The following is a 26,910-nucleotide window of genomic DNA, read 5'->3' on the forward strand; positions in this document are numbered from 1 at the left end:
AGAAATTTCTGACTCAGGAAGAATTTCTCAGCAGGCAGAACCTGATGTTGTGACATTTAAATTTAAGTTAGAGCATCTCCGCGCATTACTTAAGGAGGTGCTATCTACTCTGGATGATTGTGACTCTTTGGTCATTCCAGAAAAATTGTGCAAGATGGACAAATTCTTAGAGGTCCCGGTGCACCCTGATGCCTTTCCGATCCCTAAAAGGGTAGCGGATATAGTGAATAAGGAGTGTGAGAAACCAGGCATACCCTTTGTCCCTCCTCCTATATTTAAGAAATTGTTCCCCATGGTTGACCCAAGGAAGGACACATGGCAAAAAGTCCCTAAGGTTGAGGGGGCAGTTTCTACCCTAGCCAAACGCACGACTATTCCCATTGAGGACAATTGTGCTTTCAAAGATCCTATGGATAAAAAATTGGAGGGTTTGCTTAAAAAGATTTTTGTTCAGCAAGGTTACCTCCTCCAACCTATTTCTTGCATTATTCCTGTCACTACGGCGGCGTGTTTCTGGTTTGATGAACTAGAAAGGTCGCTTAATATGGAGACTCCATATGAGGGAGGTCATGGACAGAATTCACGCACTTAAGTTAGCTAATTCCTTTATTTTAGATGCCGCTTTGCAATTAGCGAGATTAGCGGCAAAAAAATTCAGGGTTTGCAATTGTGGCGCGCAGAGCGCTCTGGTTAAAGTCTTGGTCGGCGGATGTATCCTCCAAGACAAGATTACTTAATATCCCTTTCAAAGGTAAGACCCTTTTTGGGCCAGAATTGAAGGAGATTATTTCAGACATGACTGGGGGAAAGGGCCATGCCCTCCCACAGGATAGGCCTTTTAAGGCTAAGAATAAGTCCAATTTTCGTTCCTTTCGCAATTTCAGGAACGGACCGGCTTCTAACTCTGCAGCCTCTAGACAAGAGGGTAACGCTACCCAGGCGAAACCAGCTTGGAAACCAATGCAAGGCTGGAACAAGGGTAAACAGGCCAAGAAGCCTGCTGCTGCTACCAAGACAGCAAGAAGGGGTAGCCCCCGATTCGGGACCGGATCTAGTAGGGGGCAGACTCTCTCTCTTTGCTCAGGCTTGGGCAAGAGATGTTCCGGATCCCTGGGCACTAGAAATAGTCTCTCAGGGTTATCTTCTAGAATTCAAGGAACTGCCCCCAAGGGGAAGGTTCCACATGTCTCGCTAGTCTTCAGACCAAATAAAGAGACAGGCATTCTTACATTGTGTAGAAGACCTGTTAAAGATGGGAGTGATACACTCAGTTCCAACTGTGGAACAAGGTCAGGGGTTTTACTCAAACCTTTTTGTAGTTCCCAAAAAAGAGGGAACTTTCAGACCAATCCTGGACTTAAAAATTCGAAACAAATTTCTCAGAGTTCCATCGTTCAAAATGGAAACCATTCGAACAATTTTACCTACAATCCAGGAGGGTCAATATATGACTACCGTGGATTTAAAGGATGCGTACCTACATATTCCTATCCACAAAGATCATCATCAGTTCCTAAGGTTCGCCTTTCTGGACAAACATTACCAGTTCGTGGCTCTTCCATTCGGTTTAGCCACTGCTCCCAGAATTTTCACAAAGGTGCTAGGGTCCCTTCTAGCGGTTCTAAGACCGAGGGGCATTGCAGTGGCACCTTATCTAGACGACATTCTAATTCAAGCGTCGTCTCTTTCCAAGGCAAAGGCTCATACAGACATTGTTCTAGCCTTTCTCAGATCTCACGGTTGGAAGGTGAACGTAGAAAAGAGTTCCCTGTCTCCGTCAACAAGAGTTCCCTTTTTTGGGAACAATAATAGATTCTTTAGAAATGAAGATCTTCCTGACAGAGGTCAGAAAGTCAAAGCTTCTAAACGCTTGTCAAGTTCTTCACTCTATTCTGCAGCCTTCCATAGCTCAGTGCATGGAAGTAGTAGGATTGATGGTTGCAGCAATGGACATAGTTCCTTTTGCTTGAATTCATCTAAGACCATTACAACTGTGCATGCTCAATCAGTGGAATGGGGACTATGCAGACTTGTCTCCCCAGATTCAAGTAGACCAGGTAACCAGAGACTCACTCCGTTGGTGGTTGACTCAGGATCACCTGTCTCAGGGAATGAGTTTCCGCAGGCCAGAGTGGGTCATTGTCACGACCGACGCCAGTCTATTAGGCTGGGGCGCGGTCTGGGACTCCCTGAAAGCTCAGGGTCTATGGTCTCGGGAAGAGTCCCTTCTCCCGATAAACATCCTGGAACTGAGAGCGATATTAAATGCGCTCCGGGCTTGGCCTCAGCTAGCGAAGGCCGGATTCATAAGATTCCAGTCGGACAACATGACGACTGTAGCTTACATCAACCATCAGGGAGGAACAAAGAGTTCCTTGGCGATGAGAGAGGTATCCAAGATCATCAAATGGGCGGAGGATCACTCCTGCCACCTATCTGCAATTCACATCCCAGGAGTAGACAACTGGGAGGCGGATTATTTGAGTCGTCAGACTTTCCATCCGGGGGAGTGGTAACTCCACCCGGAGGTCTTTGCCCAGTTAACCCAATTATGGGGCATTCCAGGCATGGATCTGATGGCGTCCCGTCAGAACTTCAAGGTTCCTTGCTACGGGTCCAGATCCAGGGATCCCAAGGCGACTCTAGTGGATGCATTAGTGGCACCTTGGTCGTTCTACCTAGCTTATGTGTTTCCACCGTTTCCTCTCCTTCCCAGGCTCATAGCCAGGATCAAACAGGGGAAGGCCTCTGTGATTCTGATAGCTCCTGCGTGGCCACGGAGGACTTGGTATGCAGACCTGGTGAATATGTCATCGGCTCCACCATGGAAGCTACCTTTGAGACAGGATCTTCTAGTACAAGGTCCATTCGAACATCCAAATCTAGTTTCTCTGCAGCTGACTGCTTGGAAATTGAACGCTTGATTTTATCCAAGCGTGGGTTTTCAAATTCTGTGATAGATACTCTGGTCCAAGCCAGAAAACCTGTGACTAGAAAGATTTACCATAAAATATGGAAAAAATATATCTGTTGGTGTGAATCCAAGGGATTCTCCTGGAGTACGATTAAAATTCCAAAGATTCTCTCCTTTCTCCAAGAAGGTTTGGATAAAGGGTTGTCAGCGAGTTCTCTAAAGGGACAGATTTCTGCTTTATCTGTCTTGTTACACAAACGACTGGCAGCTGTGCCAGATGTACAAGCTTTTGTTCAGGCTTTGGTCAGAATCAAGCCTGTTTACAGACCCATGACTCCTCCTTGGAGTCTAAATTTAGTTCTTTCAGTTCTTCAGGGGGTTCCGTTTGAACCCATGCATTCCATAGATATTAAGTTACTATCTTGGAAAGTTCTGTTTTTGGTTGCTATTTCTTCTGCTAGAAGAGTTTCTGAATTATCTGCTTTGCAGTGTGATCCACCCTATCTGGTTTTCCATTCAGATAAGGTTGTTTTGCGTACTAAGCCTGGTTTTCTTCCAAAAGTTGTTTCCAACAAGAATATTAACCAGGAAATAGTTGTTCCTTCTCTGTGTCCGAATCCAGTTTCAAAGAAGGAACGTTTGTTACACAATTTAGATGTAGTTTGTGCTTTAAAGTTCTATTTAGAAGCAACAAAAGATTTTAGACAAACCTCATCTTTGTTTGTCGTTTATTCTGGTAAGAGGAGAGGTCAAAAAGCTACTGCTACCTCTCTTTCTGGCTGAAAAGCATTATCCGATTGGCTTATGAGACTGCCGGACGGCAGCCTCCTGAACGAATCACAGCTCACTCTACTATAGCTGTGGCTTCCACATGGGCCTACAAGAACGAGGCTTCTGTTGATCAGATATGTAAGGCAGCGACTTGGTCTTCTCTGCACACTTTTGCCAAATTCTACAAATTTGATACTTATGCTTCTTCGGAGGCTATTTTTGGGAGAAAGGTTTTGCAAGCCGTGGTGCCTTCCATTTAGGTAACCTGATTTGCTCCCTCCCTTCATCCGTGTCCTAAAGCTTTGGTATTGATTCCCACAAGTAATGGATGACGCCGTGGACCGGACACACCAATGTTGGAGAAAACAGAATTTATGCTTACCTGATAAATTACTTTCTCCAACGGTGTGTCCGGTCCACGGCCCGCCCTGGTTTTCTAATCAGGTTTGAAAAATTTCTTTCTTTATACACTACAGTCACCACGGCACCCTATAGTTTCTCTTTTTTTTCTCCTAACTGTCGGTCGAATGACTGGGGGGCGGAGCCTGAGGAGGGGCTATATGGACAGCTTTTGCTGTGCTCTTTGCCATTTCCTGTTGGGGAAGAGAATATTCCCACAAGTAATGGATGACGCCGTGGACCGGACACACCGTTGGAGAAAGTAATTTATCAGGTAAGCATAAATTCTGTTTTCTGGTATTGTATACACAGGTAGAAGGCTGAAGAGGCACTTCAGTACATAAAAATGACAAGACATTTTATTATATTTGCATAAATAAAAACAGAGAAGTGGTCAACCTGGGAACGGAACAACAGCATAATAGCTTGCTCTATGGCTAGTTACCACCCAAGAAGCAGCCTCTTTTTGCTCAACATGTGCCTTTCACAGAGAAGAGCTTTCCTGAAGCATATCAGTCTGATCCTGACTTAACAGTGCAGTCTAGTCCTGAAATACCAGGCAGTCCTTCTCTGAACGAGAGAAATGGCAAAACCCCAGACATACGTTTCGGCTTATTGTGGGCATTGTCAGTGGGGTGCAGCCATATCCCTCTAGCCACACTGAGCAACGGGTCCACGTCTTGGCTTCCCGCATCACCCTTAAGGAGACTTCCCTCAGGGTCAGAATTTGCATAAATAAAAACAGTAACTAGCCATAGAACAAGCTATTATGCTGTTTTTCATTCCCAGGTTGAGCGTTGAGCTGTTTTTATTTATTTTATCATATTTGCTTGTTTTGTCATCAAGCACATGGTGTAGTCTCAAAATTCCAGGTCTTCTCTCTTGTACCTTCAATTCCATAACCATACTAGCATTACCACCACTCTCCAAAATGAAGCAATTTATTTACATAATAACTTATCTATTGCGTTATAGTAACATTTATTGCGTTATAGCAACATTTTGGAGCTCCTGTTGCTTTCTCAAGCTAAGATATTTCCTATTTCACTTCATATGACATAGACTAACCTACTTGTTTTTGGGTTGCCCATACCTTTGTAATACAGCTATCCATTGGATATTTAAAGAAATGTGAATGTTAAATAATAAATGGACCAAGCTAGGAAATGCTTGAGTTTTTAAATGGCAGCCACATTATTCCTAAATTCAAAACCCCATTAATCATTTCATCTATTCCACCCATTAGCATCATATAAAAAGTAATCAAATGTAATCAAAAACATTATAATGGATACACTAAAGTTTTTGTAGTACTTCAATTTTTTTTTTATTTATATGAAAATGAGGTTAAAACGTATAATTCAAGATGGCAGAAAAGAGAAGTCTGTGACATTATAGTAACACAGTCTTGATATGGAAAGCAGATAGGGCAGTGACGACTAACCTTGGCACCCCTGATGTTTTGGAACTACATTTCCCATTAAGTTCAACTAGATTGCAGAGTGCTTAAGCATCATGGAAAATTTAGTTTCAAAACATCTGGGGTGCCAAGATTAGGCATTACTGAGATAGGATGTAACTAATACAGCCCGATGTGTGTGGGTTTGATCATTTAAAATGAGTAAAATAAAGCAAAAATTATAATAGATAACAATTTGTGTAGTGATCAGAGGAATAAATGGCATTAAAGGGATATTACAAATAACAGTTCTGATTTATTTTATTTTTCAGTATAATTGTTTAAAGAAACATTAAACTAAAAAATGGATTCCTCCACAATTAATTATTTTAACTCATGAAAATAAAAGAATATTGTAATATATTTGATTATTTATTTTGCTTGTTTCTGCTTCCTAGAGAGACAAGATCTCAGATTGTGTAACCTTAGTATGATGCAACTTGCTGCAGATAGCCTGACCCGGCTCTATACTGCACAGTTGCTTTTTTATAGATAGTTGTTAAAAGGGCAGTAAATTCATATATTAAACTTAACTGGGTTGGACAGTGGAGGACATTTTAAACAACTTTCCAATTTACTGTTATCAATTATGCTTAGTTCTGTTGGTATCCATTGTTAAATAGAAATCCTAGGTGAGCTCAGGAGCGTGCACGTGTCTTTAGTCATCTGGCAGCAGTGTTTGCAAATATGTTTATAGCAATGTTATACATAGTTACAAACACTTGCTGCCATACAGTGCTAAAGTTACATGCACACTTCTATCAGCCTACCTATATTTACTCTTCAAAAGATACCAAGAGAACACAAGTTTTTCCAGCAGTGACATTTTGTCTTTTGGTTTCACGTTTGTTTCTAGATTGCTTAGTTTATAACCATTTTGAAAGACTTCATTATAGGTTATTGCATTTATAATACAAGATGCTATTCTTTTGTTGACAGGCTGCTATGATGGCTCACTTTATGCACTAATAAGAAACAATGGGGAGACACACTGGATTCACACGACTGCGGATGCCATAAAGAGCTCTCCCGTTGTTGATTCATCTACTGGTCTTGTGTTTGTTGGCTCTCATGATCATCACTTGTATGCTTTAGATATTGCAGTAAGTGGCCTTTTACTTCTCATCTAATGAAGATCTATTTTCCACCATATTCCTCAGATTTAAATGTATCCTAATTAAGTTTATATCCTTAGGTATATAGCAGGGATAGTCTGTTAGATGAATCAGCTGCGGTATAGGGAGAATAATATGTAGCTTTAATTAAACATTCGGCTACCAGCCTGGAGATGCCAGTACCAGGAACCTATTAATGAATGGTGAGAGGCATGCCAGCTTTTGGTGTAGGTAGCCAGCAGCAGGCTTGAGTGTCTGTCAAACAAATGTTCCATAGATTAGAAATTCAATTTGTAGTTTTAGCTTTTTACTTTCTTTTATAATGTTTATAAGATCACATTACCATGTTTGTAGGTTTAATTTTAAATGTTTGTTTTTCTCTTTAATTTGTAAATGGAAAAAGTACAGCAGGGATTTTATAGTTATATCTGTCATTTTATTTTTCTAACTCATAAGTGTGTGCTTCTTCAATGCCCTTTATCTTTTTATGCTGCGGATTCCCATATAGCTTTCTTTCATGTAATTAGCAAGAGTCCATGAGCTAGTGACGTATGGGATATACATTCCTACCAGGAGGGGCAAAGTTTCCCAAACCTCAAAATGCCTATAAATACACCCCTCACCACACCCACAATTCAGTTTTACAAACTTTGCCTCCTATGGAGGTGGTGAAGTAAGTTTGTGCTAGATTCTACGTTGATATGCGCTCCGCAGCAGGTTGGAGCCCGGTTTTCCTCTCAGCGTGCAGTGAATGTCAGAGGGATGTGAGGAGAGTATTGCCTATTTTGAATGCAGTGATCTCCTTCTACGGGGTCTATTTCATAGGTTCTCTGTTATCGGTCGTAGAGATTCATCTCTTACCTCCCTTTTCAGATCGACAATATACTCTTATTTATATACCATTACCTCTGCTGATTTTCGTTTCAGTACTGGTTTGGCTTTCTACAAACATGTAGATGAGTGTCCTGGGGTAAGTAAGTCTTATTTTCTGTGACACTCTAAGCTATGGTTGGGCACTTTGTTTATAAAGTTCTAAATATATGTATTCAAACATTTATTTGCCTTGACTCAGGATGTTCAACATTCCTTATTTTCATTCAGTCATTTTCATATTTGGGATAATGCACTTGAATCAATTATTTTTTCTTACCTTAAAAATTTGACTTTTCCCCTGTGGGCTGTTAGGCTCGCGGGGGCTGAAAATGCTTCATTTTATTGCGTCATTCTTGGCGCGGACTTTTTTGGCGCAAAAAATCTTTTCTGTTTCCGGCGTCATACGTGTCGCCGGAAGTTGCGTCATTTTTGACGTTCTTTTGCGCCAAAGATGTCGGCGTTCCGGATGTGGCGTCATTTTTGACGCCAAAAAGCATTTAGGCGCCAAATAATGTGGGCGTCTTATTTGGCGCTAAAAAATATGGGCGTCGCTTTTGTCTCCACATTATTTAAGTTTCATTTTTTCTTTGCTTCTGGTTGCTAGAAGCTTGTTCATTGGCATTTTTTTCCCATTCCTGAAACTGTCATTTAAGGAATTTGATCTATTTTGCTTTATATGTTGTTTTTTTCTCTTACATATTGCAAGATGTGTCACGTTGCATCCGAGTCAGAAGATACTTCAGGAAAATCGCTGTCTAGTGCTGGAACTACCAAAGCTAAGTGTATCTGCTGTAAACTTTTGGTAGCTATTCCTCCAGCTGTTGTTTGTATTAATTGTCATGACAAACTTGTTTATGCAGATAATATTTCCTTTAGTAATGTACCATTACCTGTTGCAGTTCCATCAACATCTAAGGTTCAGAATGTTCCTGATAACATAAGAGATGTTGTTTCTGAATCCATCAAGAAGGCTATGTCTGTTATTCCTCCTTCTAGTAAACATAAAAAAATCTTTTAAAACTTCTCTTTATACAGATGAATTTTTAAATGAACATCATCATTCTGATTCTGATGACTCTTCTGGTTCAGAGGATTCTGTCTCAGAGATTGATGCTGATAAATCTTCATATTTATTTAAAATGGAATTTATTCGTTCTTTACTTAAAGAAGTACTAATTGCTTTAGAAATTGAGGATTCTGGTCCTCTTGATACTAATTCTAAACGTTTAGATAAGGTCTTTAAATCTCCTGTGGTTATTCCAGAAGTTTTTCCTGTTTCTAATGCTATTTCTGAAGTAATTTCCAGAGAATGGGATAAATTGGGTAATTCATTTACTCCTTCTAAACGTTTTAAGCAATTATATCCTGTGCCGTCTGACAGATTAGAATTTTGGGACAAAATCCCTAGAGTTGATGGGGCTATTTCTACCCTTGCTAAACGTACTACTATTCCTACGTCAGATGGTACTTCGTTTAAGGATCCTTTAGATAGGAAAATTGAATCCTTTCTAAGAAAAGCTTATCAGTGTTCAGGTAATCCTTCTTAGACCTGCTATATCATTGGCTGATGTTGCTGCAGCTTCAACTTTTTGGTTGGAAACTTTAGCGCAACAAGTAACAGATCATGATTCTCATAATATTATTATTCTTCTTCAACATGCTAATAATTTTATCTGTGATGCCATTTTTGATATTATCAGAGTTGATGTCAGGTTTATGTCTCTAGCTATTTTAGCTAGAAGAGCTTTATGGCTTAAAACTTGGAATGCTGATATGGCTTCTAAATCAACTCTACTTTCCATTTCTTTCCAGGGTAACAAATTATTTGGTTCTCAGTTGGATTCTATTATCTCAACTGTTACTGGTGGGAAAGGAACTTTTTTACCACAGGATAAAAAATCTAAGGGTAAAAACAGGGCTAATAATCGTTTTCGTTCCTTTCGTTTCAACAAAGAACAAAAGCCTGATCCTTCATCCTCAGGAGCAGTTTCAGTTTGGAAACCGTCTCCAGTCTGGAATAAATCCAAGCCTTCTAGAAAAGCAAAGCTTCTAAGTCCACATGAAGGTGCGGCCCTCATTCCAGCTCAGCTGGTAGGGGGCAGGTTACGTTTTTTCAAAGAAATTTGGATCAATTCTGTTCACAATCTTTGGATTCAGAACATTGTTTCAGAAGGCTACAGAATTGGTTTCAAGATGAGACCTCCTGCAAAGAGATTTTTTCTTTCCCGTGTCCCAGTAAATCCAGTGAAAGCTCAAGCATTTCTGAATTGTGTTTCAGATCTAGAGTTGGCTGGAGTAATTATGCCAGTTCCAGTTCTGGAACAGGGGATGGGGTTTTATTCAAATCTCTTCATTGTACCAAAGAAGGAGAATTCCTTCAGACCAGTTCTGGATCTAAAAATATTGAATCGTTATGTAAGGATACCAACGTTCAAAATGGTAACTGTAAGGACTATCTTGCCTTTTGTTCAGCAAGGGCATTATATGTCCACGATAGATTTACAGGATGCATATCTGCATATTCCGATTCATCCAGATCATTATCAGTTCCTGAGATTCTCTTTTCTGGACAAGCATTACCAGTTTGTGGCTCTGCCGTTTGGCCTAGCTACAGCTCCAAGAATTTTTACAAAGGTTCTCGGTGCCCTTCTGTCTGTAATCAGAGAACAGGGTATTGTGGTATTTCCTTATTTGGACGATCTCATACGAATCGACTTGTGTTGTTTCTTCAAGATCATGGTTGGAGGATCAATTCACCAAAAAGTTCATTGATTCCTCAGACAAGGGTAACTTTTCTGGGTTTCCAGATAGATTCAGTGTCCATGACTCTGTCTTTGACAGACAAGAGACGTCTAAAATTGATTTCAGCTTGTCGAAAACCTTCAGTCACAATCATTCCCTTCGGTAGCCTTATGCATCTAAATTCTAGGTCTTATGACTGCTGCATCGGACGCGATCCCCTTTGCTCGTTTTCACATGCGACCTCTTCAGGTCTGTATGCTGAATCAATGGTGCAGGGATTACACAAAGATATCTCAATTAATATCTTTAAAACCGATTGTACGACACTCTCTAACGTGGTGGACAGATCACCATCGTTTAATTCAGGGGGCTTCTTTTGTGCTTCCGACCTGGACTGTAATTTCAACAGATGCAAGTCTCACAGGTTGGGGAGCTGTGTGGGGATCTCTGACGGCACAAGGAGTTTGGGAATCTCAGGAGGTGAGATTACCGATCAGTATTTTGGAACTCCGTGCAATTTTCAGAGCTCTTCAGTCTTGGCCTCTTCTGAAGAGAGAATCGTTCATTTGTTTTCAGACAGACAATGTCACAACTGTGGCATACATCAATCATCAAGGAGGGACTCACAGTCCTCTGGCTATGAAAGAAGTATCTCGAATTTTGGTTTGGGCGGAATCCAGCTTTTGTCTAATCTCTGCGGTTCATATCCCAGGTATAGACAATTGGGAAGCGGATTATCTCAGTCGCCAAACGTTGCATCCGGGCGAATGGTCTCTTCACACAGAGGTATTTCTTCAGATTGTTCAAATGTGGGAGCTTCCAGAAATAGATCTGATGGCGTCTCATCTAAACAAGAAACTTCCCAGGTATCTGTCCAGATCCCTGGATCCTCAGGCGGAAGCAGTGGATGCATTATCACTTCCTTGGAAGTATCATCCTGCCTATATCTTTCCGCCTCTAGTTCTTCTTCCAAGAGTAATCTCCAAGATTCTGAAGGAATGCTCGTTTGTTCTGCTGGTAGCTCCGGCATGGCCTCACAGGTTTTGGTATGCGGATCTTGTCCGGATGGCCTCTTGCCATCCGTGGACTCTTCCGCTAAGACCAGACCTTCTGTCGCAAGGTCCTTTTTTCCATCAGGATCTCAAATCCTTAAATTTAAAGGTATGGAGATTGAACGCTTGATTCTTGGTCAAAGAGGTTTCTCTGACTCTGTGATTACTACTATGTTACAGGCTCGTAAATCTGTATCCAGAGAGATATATTATAGAGTCTGGAAGACTTATATTTCTTGGTGTCTTTCTCATCATTTTTCTTGGCATTCTTTTAGAATTCCGAGAATTTTACAGTTTCTTCAGGATGTTTTAGATAAAGGTTTATCCGCAAGTTCTTTGAAAGGACAAATCTCTGCTCTTTCTGTTCTTTTTCACAGAAAGATTGCTAATCTTCCTGATATTCATTGTTTTGTACAAGCTTTGGTTCGTATAAAACCTGTCATTAAATCAATTTCTCCTCCTTGGAGTTTGAATTTGGTTCTGAGGGCTCTTCAAGCTCCTCCGTTTGAACCTATGCATTCATTGGACATTAAATTACTTTCTTGGAAAGTTTTGTTCCTTTTGGCGATCTCTTCTGCCAGAAGAGTCTCTGAATTATCTGCTCTTTCTTGTGAGTCTCCTTTTCTGATTTTTCATCAGGATAAGGCGGTGTTGCGAACTTCTTTTGAATTTTTACCTAAAGTTGTGAATTCCAACAACATTAGTAGGGAAATTGTGGTTCCTTCATTATGTCCTAATCCTAAGAATTCTAAGGAGAAATCGTTGCATTCTTTGGATGTTGTTAGAGCTTTGAAATATTATGTTGAAGCTACTAAGTCTTTCCGAAAGACTTCTAGTCTATTTGTTATCTTTTCCGGTTCTAGAAAAGGCCAGAAAGCTTCTGCAATTTCTTTGGCATCTTGGTTGAAATCTTTAATTCATCATGCCTAGGTCGAGTCGGGTAAAACTCCGACTCAAAGGATTACAGCTCATTCTACTAGGTCAGTTTCTACTTCCTGGGCGTTTAGGAATGAAGCTTCTATTGATCAGATTTGCATAGCAGCAACTTGGTCCTCTTTGCATACTTTTACTAAATTCTACCATTTTGATGTATTTTCTTCTTCTGAAGCAGTTTTTGGTAGAAAAGTACTTCAGGCAGCAGTTTCAGTTTGAATCTTCTGTTTATGTTTTTCATTAAACTTTATTTTGGGTGTGGATTATTTTCAGCAGGAATTGGCTGTCTTTATTTTATCCCTCCCTCTCTAGTGACTCTTGCGTGGAAAGATCCACATCTTGGGTAATCATTATGCCATACGTCACTAGCTCATGGACTCTTGCTAATTACATGAAAGAAAACATAATTTATGTAAGAACTTACCTGATAAATTCATTTCTTTCATATTAGCAAGAGTCCATGAGGCCCGCCCTTTTTTGTGGTGGTTATGATTTTTTTTGTATAAAGCACAATTATTCCAATTCCTTATTTTATATGCTTTCGCACTTTTTTCTTATCACCCCACTTCTTGGCTATTTGTTAAACTGAATTGTGGGTGTGGTGAGGGGTGTATTTATAGGCATTTTGAGGTTTGGGAAACTTTGCCCCTCCTGGTAGGAATGTATATCCCATACGTCACTAGCTCATGGACTCTTGCTAATATGAAAGAAATGAATTTATCAGGTAAGTTCTTACATAAATTATGTTTTTACATATTTCATTTTCATTTTAAAGAAAACCTAAAATAATGTAAAAAAAACAAACAAACTCTTTACTTTTCTCACAACCATAATGTTTAGTTTTAAACTGCACCCTACTGGCTTGTGATAAGCTCCTACTGTATGGATATTAGCATCTTAAGAAAAAAGAAAGTAGAGCACAAACCATTCTTATGCATATGAAAGAACTTTGGAAAAAAATATTTATGCATAAATTAATGCAAGAAAAATATATGCTTTATACTGAGGGTATCCAGCGCTCTGTGGGCAATTAGGAAGGTCCTTGTAGCTCTGTCGCTAAAGAGAAACCAGCATTTACCAGCTAAAAAAGAAAATTGTATTTATTAAGCACAGGAACATTTGTTAAAAAGAAAAATGTTGTTATATTTTTGTTCAGTACACTAATGTTTAATTGAACACATGGATTTGTGTACAGTACCCTTTTAAAGGGACATGAAACTCAACAGTTAACTTTCATGAATCAGATAAAAAATGCAATTTTGAAAAATCTCCAATTTACCTCTCAACACATTTGTTCATTAGTGTTCTTGGTTGAAGAGCATACTACGTAGGAGGCTCAGAGATGTGCACTTGTCTTGAACACTATATTCCAGCAGTGCTTGCAACAGTAACATAACATGTACATGCTTCTCAGTCCTCCTAGGTTAGGTTTTCAAAAAAGGATAGCAACAGAATGAAGACAATGTAAGCTTTTCATTGTATATAAGAATAGAAACCAATTAATTATATTTTCCCTCTAAAAGTATGAGACAGCAGCACTTCTAAAGAAATAGCTTGTATTTCTTTCCAATGGCATGGGAGAGTCTACACATCCATTCTAATTACAAGTGGGAAATTAATTCCTGGCCACCAGGAGGAGGCAAAGAACACCCCAGCAAAGTTATCCCTCCCACTTCCCATAACCCCTAGTCATTCTTTGCCTTTGTGTATCCAGGAGGTGTGCGAAGATGGTGTCTGAAGAAAATTATCTTTTAATCCTTTAATGGGTAGTTTCCCTGCAAGTAAGGATTGGGGTATTGCTGTGTACACGTAATCCTCTTGAGTAAGAGTTGTGGTGGCTTTTAGTTGTTGGAGGTCAGCGGTGTAGTCCTTGCTTTTCCTCCAACAAATTATGCTAACCCCTATATAGAAAACCAGGGTTAGTTACTCTGCTTTGCTTTTCTCTTCATGTCCCTGTCAGAAGTTGTCTGGATCTGTCAGACTTTAGATGCTGTGCCTGCCCTGCAGGTGAACTCCACATGTAAGTGCTTTTCCCCTTCTAGATGAGAAGGCTATAGCACTTTGGGGGTTAAAATTCCTCCTTGTTACAGTGGAGACAGGGGGCAATGTTATAGCTCCATGTTTGGGATATATTTTTTGGGCAGTAAGAGCAGGGTATTGAGCTGCTGAAAATTGTGAGATGTAAGAATTACACTCATTTCCCTTTTGAGAGGCTGGCAGAGAGGGCTCTTGAGGGGTTAAATTCTCTTTGTGTGTGGAGCAAGTATGTTTACTTTATGTTAATGAAAGTGTGCGTGTTAACTTTGACTTGGTGCTTATGTGACGTTGGAGACTTTTCAGCGAGGTGTCATTTGAGCGCATTTTCCCTATGTCGCACTTAGTTTCTGACGGCGGTCACGTGATGACCGCATGACTTCTTCTTCTGCCTGAAGCAGATATTTGGCTCCAAGGAAGGTTTCAGCGGCTGTATCTGTATCAGAGGGAGAGTACTAGTAGGTCTAGTATTCTGTTTGGTCCGTTGACTGAGAATTTTAAGTTTATTAATTATCGCAAAAACAAATGTGATGGTGCACAAAAAAGGATAAAAGTCCCAGGTTATCACAGTGATTTAAGCAAGTTTATATATTATTATTAGCTGGGCCAATACTTTAAGGATATAATGGAATCCTAACACAACCTTACTATGCATTTTGAAAAATGCTTATATTGTCTAGAGGATCAGGTTATTCCTCCTGTGCAGTTTTGCTCCACGTGTTACTTAATAAATAAAGAGTCCTCTTTTTCAAAGACCGATCCTTGGGCGTTGGAGGTAGTCTCTCAGGAATACAAGATAGGTTTCATATCTCGTCCTCCGAGAGGCAGATTTCTCCTGTCAAGATTATCAGCAAACCAGGAAAAAAGAGAGGCTTTCTTAAACTGTGTCAGGGATCTCTCTTCTCTAGGAGTGATCGCTCCTGTTCCTCAGGCAGAACAGGGTCGTGGATTCTATTCCAACCTTTTCGTGGTTCCCAAGAAGGAGGGAACTTTTCAACCTATTCTAGACCTGAAGTGTCTCAACAAATTTCTCAGGGTTCCGTCCTTCAAAATGCAGACTATTCGTTCTATTCTTCCCTTAGTTCTGGAGGGTCAGTACATGACCACCATCGACCTGAAGGACACTAACCTCCATGTTCCTATCCACAAGGATCATTTTGAGTTCCTGCTGTTTGCCTTCCTGGACAAACACTTCCAATTTGTAACCCTGCCTTTCAGCCTAGCCACTGCACCCCAAATCTTTACAAAAGTTCTAGGGGCTCTTTTTGCAGTAGCCAGATCTCAAGTAATTGCAGTGGCACCATACCTGGACAATATCTTGTTTCAGGCGCCATCTTTTCATTTAGCAAAATTCCATACAGATTTTCTGTTGTTGATTCTCCGCTGTCACGGGTGGAAGGTGAATCTGGACAAAAGTTCCTTGGTGCCAAATACCAGGATATGTTTTTTGTGGACGATCATAGATTCAATTTCAATTAAGATTTTCTTAACAGAAGTCAGAAAATCCAAACTTCTTTCTGCCTGTCTTTCTCTTTAGTCATCTGTCCGACTTTTGGGTGCCTCAGTGCATGGAGGTAATTGGTCTCATGGTGGCTTCCATGGACATTATTCCTTTTGTTCGATTCTATCTGAGACCTCTACAGTTATGCATGCTCAGACAATGGAACGGAGACCACTCTGACCTCTCACAGATAATAGTCCAAGACTACCAGACAAGAGACTCTCTGTCCTGGTGGCTCTCTCAGGACCATCTGTCCCAAGGCACATGCTTCTTGAGATCATCCTGGGAGATTGTGACTACAGATGCCAGCCTTTCCGACTGGGTAACAGTTTGGGGTTCCCTAAGAGCTCAGGGAATCTGGATTCAGACTGAGCCGGTCCTTCCAATAAATGTCTTGGCGTTGAGAGCAATCTTCAATGTTCTGATAGCTTGGCCCCAACTGATTTTGGTCCGCTTTATCAGATTTCAATCGGACAACATCATTTCAGTGGCTTATATCAACCATCCAGGAGGAACAAGGAGTTCCTTAGTGATGAAGGAGGTGTCTCGCATCCTTCGGTGGGTGGAGTCTCACAACTGCCACATTGCTGCCATTCACATCCCAGGTGTGGACAACTGGGAGGCGTATTATCTGAGCAGGCAGACGTTTCACCAAGGGGAGTGGGCTCTTCATCCGGAGGTATTTACAATGATAACCCTTGATGTCGACTTGTCTAATCTCCAAACTCCGTGGAAATTGTCACTGAGGAAGGACCTTCTACTTCAGGGTCCTTTTCTTCATCCAAATCTAGATTCTCTGAAGCTGACTGCGTGAAGATTGAGCGCCTAGTCTTGTCTAGACAAGGTTTTTCTGAAAATGTTATTGATACCTTGATCCAGGCTCGTAAGCCGGTAACTCGCAAGATATACCATAAGGTTTGACGCACATACCTTTACTGGTGTGAGTCTCAGCGTTTCTCTTGGCATAGAGTTCGAGTTCCCCGTATTCTGTCCTTTCTCCAGGAGGGTCTGGAGAAGTGTTTGTCAGTTAGTTCCCTGAAGGGTCAGATTTCGGCCCCTTCTGTTCTGTTACATAAACGTTTGGCCGATTTACCAGCTGTTCAATCTTTTGTGCAGGCCCTGGTCAGAATCAGGCCTGTGTTTGAACCTGTTGCTCTTCCTAGGACCCCTAAATTTTGTTCTTCTTGTTCTGCAACAGGCTCCGTTTGAGCCTATGCACTCTGTTGACATTAAGTTATTGTCCTGTAAAGTTATTTTCTTTTGTTTAGCTATTTCTTCTGCTCGTAGAGTCTCAGAGCTTTCAGCTCTACAGTGTTATCCCCCTTATCTTATTTTCCATGCTGATAAGGCGGTTCTTCGTACCAAATTGGGATTTTTTCCTAAGGTGGTTTCGGACTGCAATATCAATCAGGAAATTGTCATTCCTTCGTTCTGTCCTAATCCTTCTTCTCAGAAAGAATGTCTGTTACACAACCTGGATGTCGTTCATGCTTTAAAATTCTATCTCCAGGCTACCAAGGATTTTCTGCTATCCTCTGCCCTTTTTGTGGTGTTTTCTGACAAACATGAGGGCCAGAAGGCCACGTCTTCTTTTCTTTCTCTTTGGTTAAGGAGTATTATTTGTTTTGCTTATGAGACAGCTGGACAGCAACCTGCCGAGAGGATAACAGCTAATTTAACTAGGGCTTTTTCTTCTTCCTGGGCCTTTAAAAACAAGGCTTCCGTGCAGCAAATTTGAAAAGGCGGCCACTTGGTCCTCGTTGCATACATTTTCTAAATTTTACAAATTCAACGTTTTTGCCTCAGCTGAGGCATCCTTTGGGAGAAAAGTTCTTCAAGCGATGGTGCCCTCAGTTTAGGTCAGCCTGACTTGTTCTCCCTCCCTTCCATTCTGTGTCCTCCAGCTTGGGTATTGGTTCCCACTATTAATTAGAATGGATTCATGAACTCTCCATGTCAGTGGAAAGAAAACAAAATTCATGCTTACCTGATAAATTATTTTCTTTCCTGGCTTGGAGAGTCCACAACCCACCCTTGTCTAAATTCAATATTGCATATTATTATTATTTTGTTTTTATCTAAAACCTCAGGCACCTCTATAGCCTTCAGGCACCTCTATACCCTTCTCTTTCCATGTTCCCTCGGCTAAATGACTGGGGGTTATGGAAAGTGGGAGGGACACTTGCAGCTTTGCTGGGGTTTTCTTTGGTGGCCAGGAGTTGAATTCCCACTAGTAATTAGAATGGATTTGTGGACTCTCCATCCCAGGAAAGAAAATAATTTATCAGGTAAGCATACATTTTTATGGTAGATTTCCTTTAAATATTAGTAATAGTCATTCTTCGATTTACTTAGTATCCTAAATACTCCTCTGGGGTGTGGTAAATGGACAGTCTAGTCAAAAACATGTATTTTAATTTTAAGAAAATTCCTTCCCCCCCCCTTTAAAGGCTGTGACACACTGCAAGCGGAGCGATGCACAGCGTGTACATGCAGCTGTGTGCGCTCAGTGTGTCCTGCCTTTTCATCTCTGAGCACTCTGCTGCGTCAGGTCGTGTAGCTGAGCGCTCAGAGTTGAAATATCTGAACTTCAGAAGCGATGCGACGCGGAGCGAAGCAACTGCTTCGCCTCGCGTTGCTCTGCTTGCAGTGTGTCACAGCCTTAAATCCTGCAAAGTAGTTAAGTTGTGCTCATGTGCTAATACAGATACTGACACAGATAGGGAGAAAACATACAAGCATACGTGAGTATTCTCAAACTGCTGGCTGTATCCTCATGTGGAGCAGAATTGTCCTAGAATTCTTGTAGCAAAAGAGAGGAATTTGTTTATAATAAAATAGAACATTTTATATTTACACTACAATGCCCTTTAAAATGTATATATGTATGTGTTTATATCTATACAATATATATATATATATATATATATATATATATATATATATATATATATATATAAAATAAACATTCTACCAACTGTAATTAGTATTCACATAAGTTGTTATGTATTTCTTTAAATCTTTGCTAAATATTTCTGTTTTAATAATTCTTGTTGTAGGCCAAGCAGTGTGTCTGGAAGACTCACTGTGGAGGAGGAGCTGTATATGCTTCCCCTTGTATAAGCTCCAAACCACATCAAGTGTATGTTGCTACCCTTGGAGGATTAGTATTGGCTATCCATCCAGTAAGTACATTGTAAAACCTATTTGGCCCTCCTTGAATAATTGATAAACCGTTAAATCTATACAGCATGTTTCTACTGCATTCTGTCTGTGATAATAACCAACCTGATTACAGAAAACATTGTTGTGTTTTACTTTCATTGTGACATCACATGGAGCAAGTTGTTTATTACCACTGGGTTAATATTAAACCAGGAACTTCATACTAACACTGAGTAGAGTACTTTCAACTACTGGATATATTCCATTTAACCTGAATACACTGCTCTGACCCCTTTCTGTTCTGTTTAATGTGAATTGCAAAGCCCTACAGTGGCTCCACATCTGCATTTTTCTGACCTGTATCTTTTCCATTTATGTGAATGGTAAGCTTCCCAATCTCCCACATCCTTGCCATTTGTGTTGGGCTCTAGGATAAGGATTGGACAGTTATCATACACCATATACAACCTCACCCTTTCTCTTGCTCTAGACCCTCTGACTATGAGGTCAGTGGTCAGAGTTCTCTCACGTGCCCTTCCTCACATATGTGGGTTTTGGGATGAAGACTACACAACTAACATACCTCTTTGCAAGCTCCCTCTTCCTTCAGGGAGCACCTTACTCTGACTCATCTGTCAGTAAGTACAGAGTGCAGGATTTTCCTACATATCCTTGTTGTGTGGTTTGGGCAAGAGATGAGTATAGGAGAGCAACAGTGAACAATACATCAAGACTAGTTGGAGCAAAGTAACAGTTTAGGAACATGGGTAAAATAGTAAGCTACGGATATATGATGATGTAAGTGCTGAAGCTAGCAAACAGTAAAAAACACATGCCAAATTCATGTGGCAAATACAGGCTTAATCTATAACCAGGAGCAAACAGGCAGGTAACAGTCAATAAACAATCAAATGCTGGCAATGTATCAGAGTATACAAGGTTATCATGTCAGGGTTAACAACGATAAACAGAAATTAATTTAAAGGGACAGTCAACACCAGAATTTTTATTGTTTTAAAAGATAGATAATCCCTTAATTACCCATTCCCCAGTTTTGCATAACCAGCACAGTTCTAATAATACACGTTTTACCTCCGTAATTACCTTGTATCTAAGCCTCTGCAAACTGCCCCTTATTTCAGTTTTTTTGACAGACATGCATTTTAGCCAATCCGTGTTCACTCCTCAGTAAATTCACGTGCATGAGCTAAATGTTATCTATATGAAACACATGAACTAACGTCCTCTAGTGGTGAAAAATTGTCAAAATGCATTTAGATTAGAGGCCGCCTTCAGGGTCTAAGAAATTGGCATATGAACCTCCTAGGTTTAGCTTTCAACTAAGAATACCAAGAGAACAAAGCAAAATTTGTGATAAAAGTAAATTGGAAAGTTGTTTAAAATGACCTGCCCTATTTGAATCATGAAAGTTTTTTTTGGACTTGACTGTTCCTTTAAATAAAAAAACATTTTTATATCACTGCTCAAATCTCTAGACTGCGCACACTCAGGTTCACATCTCTTCTGTTTTATACATGTTCAATCACCAAAAATATTGGGTTCGCTGTCACTGTTATACATGTAAAAGAGGAGGAGTCTGGTTGTGACATCTCCCTTATGGCAGTTAAGTTAATTTCTGGGAATATTTAACACTTATATAAGAAACAAAATTTATGCTTACCTGATAAATTTATTTCTCTTGTGGTGTATCCAGTCCACGGGTTCATCCATTACTTGTGGGATATTCTCCTTCCCAACAGGAAGCTGCAAGAGGACACCCACAGCAGAGCTGTCTATATAGCTCCTCCCCTAACTGCCACCCCCAGTCATTCGACCAAAGACAAGCAAGAAAAAAAGGAGAAACTATAGGGTGCAGTGGTGACTTTAGTTTAAAAATAAAAAACACCTGCCTTAAAATGACAGGGCGGGCCGTGGACTGGATACACCACAAGAGAAATAAATTTATCAGGTAAGCATACATTTTGTTTTCTCTTGTAAAGGTGTATCTAGTCCACGGGTTCATCCATTACTTGTGGGATACCAATACCAAAGCTTTACGACACGGATGAAGGGAGGGACAAGGCAGGAAACTTAAACGGAAGGCACCACTGCCTGTAAGACCTTTCTCCCAAAAATAGCCTCCGAAGAAGCAAAAGTATCAAATTTATAGAATTTAGAAAAGGTATGAAGCGAAGACCAAGTCGCCGACTTACAAATCTGTTCAACAGAGGCCTCATTTCTCCTGTTAAGTGTAGTCAGTCCACGGGTCATCCATTACTTATGGGATATTAACTCCTCCCTAACAGGAAGTGCAAGAGGATCACCCAAGCAGAGCTGCTATATAGCTCCTCCCCTCTACGTCATACCCAGTCATTCTCTTGCACCTAACTAATAGATAGGACGTGTGAGAGGACTGTGGTTATTAAAATTAGTTTTTATTTCTTCAATCAAAAGTTTATTTTAAACAGCACCGGAGTGTGTTGTTTTTTCTCAGGCAGCATTAGAAGAAGAATCTACCTGAGTTGTGTATGATCTTAGCGGACGTAACTAAGATCCATTTGCTGTTCTCGGCCATTCTGAGGAGCGAGGTAACTTCAGAACAGGGGACAGCGGGCAGGGTTCACCTGCAAGGAGGTATGTTGCAGTATATTATTTTCTAAGGAATGGAATTGACTGAGAAAATACTGCTAATACCGATGTAATGTAAGTACAGCCTTAAATGCAGTAGTAGTAACTGGTATCAGGCTGATATGTATGTATGTTTGCACTGAAGTATTTCTGGGGAATGGCACTTCACTAAGAAAATACTGTATATATATAACTTATAGCCTCTCTGCAGTGAAAGCGACTAGCAACAGGCTTTTTATTAACATCTCATATATTTATACTTAAAACGTTTACTGGCATGTTAATCGTTTTTTCTCTGAGGTACTTGGTGAAAATTTTTCATGGGCATTATTTTTCCACATGGCTGTCGTTTGTTTTGAATAAATCAGTTTACTGAGCTTCCCCACTGTTGTAGTATGAGTGGGAGGGGCCTATTTTGGCGCTTTTACTGCGCAGTAAAAATTCAGTGACAAGTCTTCCTGTTCTCCCTGCATGATCCAGGACGTCTCTACAGAGCTCAGGGGTCTCCAAAACTAGTTTTGAGGGAGGTAATCACTCACAGCAGACCTGTGAGACTGTGCTTTGACTGTGATAAAAACGTATATATTTTTATTGTTATCCGTTTTTTGGTATTAAGGGGTTAATCATCCATTTGCTAGTGGGTGCAATCCTTTGCTAAATTAATAAATTTAATGTGAAAATTTGGTTTCTATAACTAATCCGGTTCATGTTATTTCAACTGTGACAGTTTTTTGTGTGCTTCTTAAAGGCACAGTAACGTTTTTTATATTGCTTGTAAATTTATTTGAAAAGTATTTTCCAAGCTTGCTAGTTTAATTGCTAGTTTGTTTAAACATGTCTGACATAGAGGAATCTCTTTGTGCAATATGTTCAAAGGCCAATGTGGAGCCCAATAGAAATTTGTGTACTAATTGCATTGATGCTACTTTAAGTAAAAGCCAATCTGTACATGTAAAGAAAATTTCACCAGACAACGAGGGGGAAGTTATGCCGACTAACTCTCCTCACGTGTCAGTACCTGCATCTCCCGCTCAGGAGGTGCGTGATATTGTGACGCCAAGTACATCAGGGCGGCCATTACAAATCACTTTGCAAGACATGGCTAATGTTATGACTGAAGTTTTATCTAAATTGCCAGAACTTAGGGGTAAACGCGACCACTCTGGAGTGAGAACAGAGTGCGCTGAAAATACTAGGGCCATGTCTGATACTGCGTCACAATTTGCAGAACATGAAAACGGAGAGCTTCATTCTGTGGGTGACGGATCTGATCCAAATAAACTGGATTCAGACATTTCAAATTTTAAATTTAAGCTTGAGAACCTCCGTGTGTTACTAGGGGAGGTATTAGCGGCTCTGAATGATTGTAACACGGTTGCAATCCCAGAGAAAATATGTAGGCTGGATAAATATTTTGCGGTACCGACGTGTACTGACGTTTTTCCTATACCTAAAAGGCTTACAGAAATTGTTAACAAGGAGTGGGATAGACCCGGTGTGCCTTTCTCACCCCCTCCTATATTTAGAAAAATGTTTCCAATAGACGCCACCACACGGGACTTATGGCTGACGGTCCCTAAGGTGGAGGGAGCAGTTTCTACTTTAGCTAAGCGTACCACTATCCCGGTGGAGGATAGCTGTGCCTTTTCAGATCCAATGGATAAAAAGTTAGAGGGTTACCTTAAGAAAATGTTTGTTCAACAAGGTTTTATATTGCAACCCCTTGCATGCATTGCGCCTGTCACGGCTGCGGCGGCATTCTGGTTTGAGTCTCTGGAAGAGACCATTAGCTCAGCTACATTGGATGAGATTACAGACAAGCTTAGAGTCCTTAAGCTAGCTAATTCATTTATTTCTGATGCCGTAGTACATTTAACTAAGCTTACGGCTAAGAACTCCGGATTCGCCATTCAGGCGCGCAGAGCGCTGTGGCTTAAATCCTGGTCAGCTGATGTGACTTCTAAATCTAAATTGCTTAACATACCTTTCAAGGGGCAGACCTTATTCGGGCCCGGTTTGAAAGAAATTATCGCTGACATTACTGGAGGTAAGGGACATGCCCTGCCTCAAGACAGAGCCAAACCAAGGGCTAGACAGTCTAATTTTCGTGCCTTTCGCAACTTCAAGGCTGGAGCAGCATCAACTTCCTCTGCTCCAAAACAGGAAGGAACTGTTGCTCGCTACAGACAGGGCTGGAAACCTAACCAGACCTGGAACAAGGGCAAGCAGGCCAGAAAACCTGCTGCTGCCCCTAAGACAGCATGAAGTGAGGGCCCCCGATCCGGAAACGGATCTAGTGGGGGGCAGACTTTCTCTCTTCGCCCAGGCTTGGGCAAGAGATGTCCAGGATCCCTGGGCGTTAGAGATCATATCTCAGGGATATCTTCTGGACTTCAAAGCTTCTCCTCCAAAAGGGAGATTTCATCTTTCAAGGTTGTCAACAAACCAGATAAATAAAGAGGCGTTTCTACGCTGTGTACAAGATCTTTTACTAATGGGAGTGATCCACCCGGTTCCGCGGTTGGAACACGGACAAGGGTTTTACTCAAATCTGTTTGTGGTTCCCAAGAAAGAAGGAACTTTCAGACCAATCTTGGATTTAAAGATCCTAAACAAATACCTAAGAGTTCCATCGTTCAAAATGGAAACTATTCGGACAATCTTACCCATGATCCAAAAGGGTCAGTACATGACCACAGTGGATTTAAAGGATGCGTACCTTCACATACCGATTCACAAGGATCATTACCGGTACCTAAGGTTTGCCTTCCTAGACAGGCATTACCAGTTTGTAGCTCTTCCCTTCGGGTTAGCTACTGCTCCAAGAATCTTCACAAAGGTTCTGGGTTCTCTTCTGGCGGTACTAAGACCGTGAGGAATATCGGTAGCTCCGTACCTAGACGACATTCTGATACAAGCGTCAAGTTTCCAAGCTGCCAAGTCTCATACAGAGATAGTACTGGCATTTCTAAGGTCACATGGGTGGAAGGTGAACGAAGAAAAGAGTTCTCTATTGCCACTCACAAGAGTTCCCTTCTTAGGGACTCTTATAGATTCGGTAGAAATGAAAATTTACCTGACAGAAGACAGGTTAACAAAACTCCTAAATGCTTGCCGTGTCCTTCATTCCATTCCACACCCGTCAGTGGCTCAATGCATGGAGGTAATCGGTTTAATGGTAGCGGCAATGGACATAGTTCCCTTTGCACGCCTGCATCTCAGACCACTGCAGATGTGCATGCTAAGTCAGTGGAATGGGGATTACTCAGATTTGTCCCCTATGCTGAATCTGGATCAAGAGACCAGAAATTCTCTTCTATGGTGGCTCTCTCGGCCACATCTGTCCAGGGGGATGCCCTTCAGCAGACCAGATTGGACGATTGTAACAACAGACGCCAGCCTGCTAGGTTGGGGCGCTGTCTGGAATTCCCTGAAGTCTCAGGGATCATGGACTCAGGAGGAGAGTCTCCTTCCCATAAACATTCTGGAATTAAGAGCAGTTTTCAATGCCCTTCTAGCTTGGCCTCAGCTAGCATCTCTGAGGTTCATCAGGTTTCAGTCGGACAACATCACGACTGTGGCTTACATCAACCATCAAGGAGGGACAAGGAGTTCCCTAGCGATGATGGAAGTCTCAAAGATAATTCTCTGGGCAGAGTCTCACTCTTGCCACCTATCAGCGATCCACATCCCAGGCGTGGAGAACTGGGAGGCGGATTTCCTAAGTCGCCAGACTTTTCATCCGGGGGAGTGGGAACTTCATCCGGAGGTCTTTGCCCAAATACTTCGGCGTTGGGGCAAACCAGATATGGATCTCATGGCGTCTCGCCAGAATGCCAAGCTTCCTTGTTACGGGTCCAGGTCCAGGGACCCGGGAGCGGTTCTGATAGATGCTCTGACAGCACCTTGGAACTTCAAAATGGCTTATGTGTTTCCACCCTTCCCGATGCTTCCTCGATTGATTGCCAGGATCAAACAGGAGAGAGCATCAGTGATTCTAATAGCGCCTGCGTGGCCACGCAGGACCTGGTATGCAGATCTAGTGGACATGTCATCCTGTCCACCTTGGTCTCTGCCTCTGAGACAGGACCTTCTAATTCAGGGTCCTTTCAAACATCAAAATCTAATTTCTCTGAAGCTGACTGCATGGAGATTGAACGCTTGATTTTATCAAAGCGTGGATTTTCGGAGTCAGTAATTGATACCTTAATACAGGCTAGGAAACCTGTTACCAGGAAAATTTACCATAAAATATGGCGTAAATACTTACATTGGTGCGAATCCAAGAGTTGCTCATGGAATAAGGTTAGGATTCCTAGGATATTGTCTTTTCTACAAGAAGGTTTAGAAAAGGGTTTATCTGCTAGTTCTTTAAAGGGACAGATCTCAGCTCTGTCAATCCTTTTACACAAGCGTCTGTCAGAAGTTCCAGACGTTCAGGCTTTTTGTCAGGCTTTGGCCAGGATTAAGCCTGTGTTTAAGACTGTTGCTCCACCGTGGAGCTTAAACTTAGTTCTTAACGTTTTACAGGGTGTTCCGTTTGAACCCCTTCATTCCATTGATATCAAGCTGTTATCTTGGAAAGTTCTGTTTTTAATGGCTATTTCCTCGGCTCGAAGAGTTTCTGAGTTATCGGCCTTACATTGTGATTCTCCTTATCTGATTTTTCATTCAGACAAGGTAGTTCTGCGTACTAAACCTGGGTTCTTACCTAAGGTAGTCACTAACAGGAATATCAATCAAGAGATTGTTGTTCCTTCATTGTGTCCTAACCCTTCTTCAAAGAAGGAACGACTTCTACACAATCTAGACGTAGTCCGTGCCCTGAAATTTTATTTACAGGCAACTAAAGATTTTCGCCAAACTTCTTCCCTGTTTGTCGTTTATTCTGGACAGAGGAGAGGTCAGAAAGCTTCTGCTACCTCTCTCTCTTTCTGGCTTCGTAGCATAATACGTTTAGCCTATGAGACTGCTGGACAGCAGCCTCCTGAAAGAATTACAGCTCATTCTACGAGAGCTGTGGCTTCCACGTGGGCCTTTAAGAATGAGGCCTCTGTTGAACAGATTTGCAAGGCTGCAACTTGGTCTTCTCTTCATACTTTTTCCAAATTTTACAAATTTGACACTTTTGCTTCTTCTGAGGCTGTTTTTGGGGGAAAGGTTCTTCAGGCAGTGGTTCCTTCCGTGTAAAGATCCTGCCTGTCCCTCCCGTCATCCGTGTACTTTTAGCTTTGGTATTGGTATCCCATAAGTAATGGATGACCCGTGGACTGACTACACTTAACAGGAGAAAACATAATTTATGCTTACCTGATAAATTCCTT

The 26,910-nt window shown here is 41.1% G+C and overlaps 1 protein-coding gene across 1 annotated transcript in view; it reads left to right on the forward strand.

The window, feature by feature from the left end:
• AASDH (aminoadipate-semialdehyde dehydrogenase) overlaps positions 1 to 26,910 on the forward strand; it is a 269,559-nt gene that overhangs the window by 142,043 nt on the left and 100,606 nt on the right. Inside the window, exons 13-14 of the mRNA XM_053703943.1 lie at positions 6,483 to 6,646; positions 18,853 to 18,978. Of these exons, the coding sequence (XP_053559918.1) occupies positions 6,483 to 6,646; positions 18,853 to 18,978 (290 nt within the window). The remainder of the gene's footprint in view (positions 1 to 6,482; positions 6,647 to 18,852; positions 18,979 to 26,910) is intronic.

This window comes from Bombina bombina, chromosome 2 (genome assembly GCF_027579735.1).
Source record: "Bombina bombina isolate aBomBom1 chromosome 2, aBomBom1.pri, whole genome shotgun sequence".
NCBI classification, from domain to species: Eukaryota; Metazoa; Chordata; class Amphibia; order Anura; family Bombinatoridae; genus Bombina; species Bombina bombina.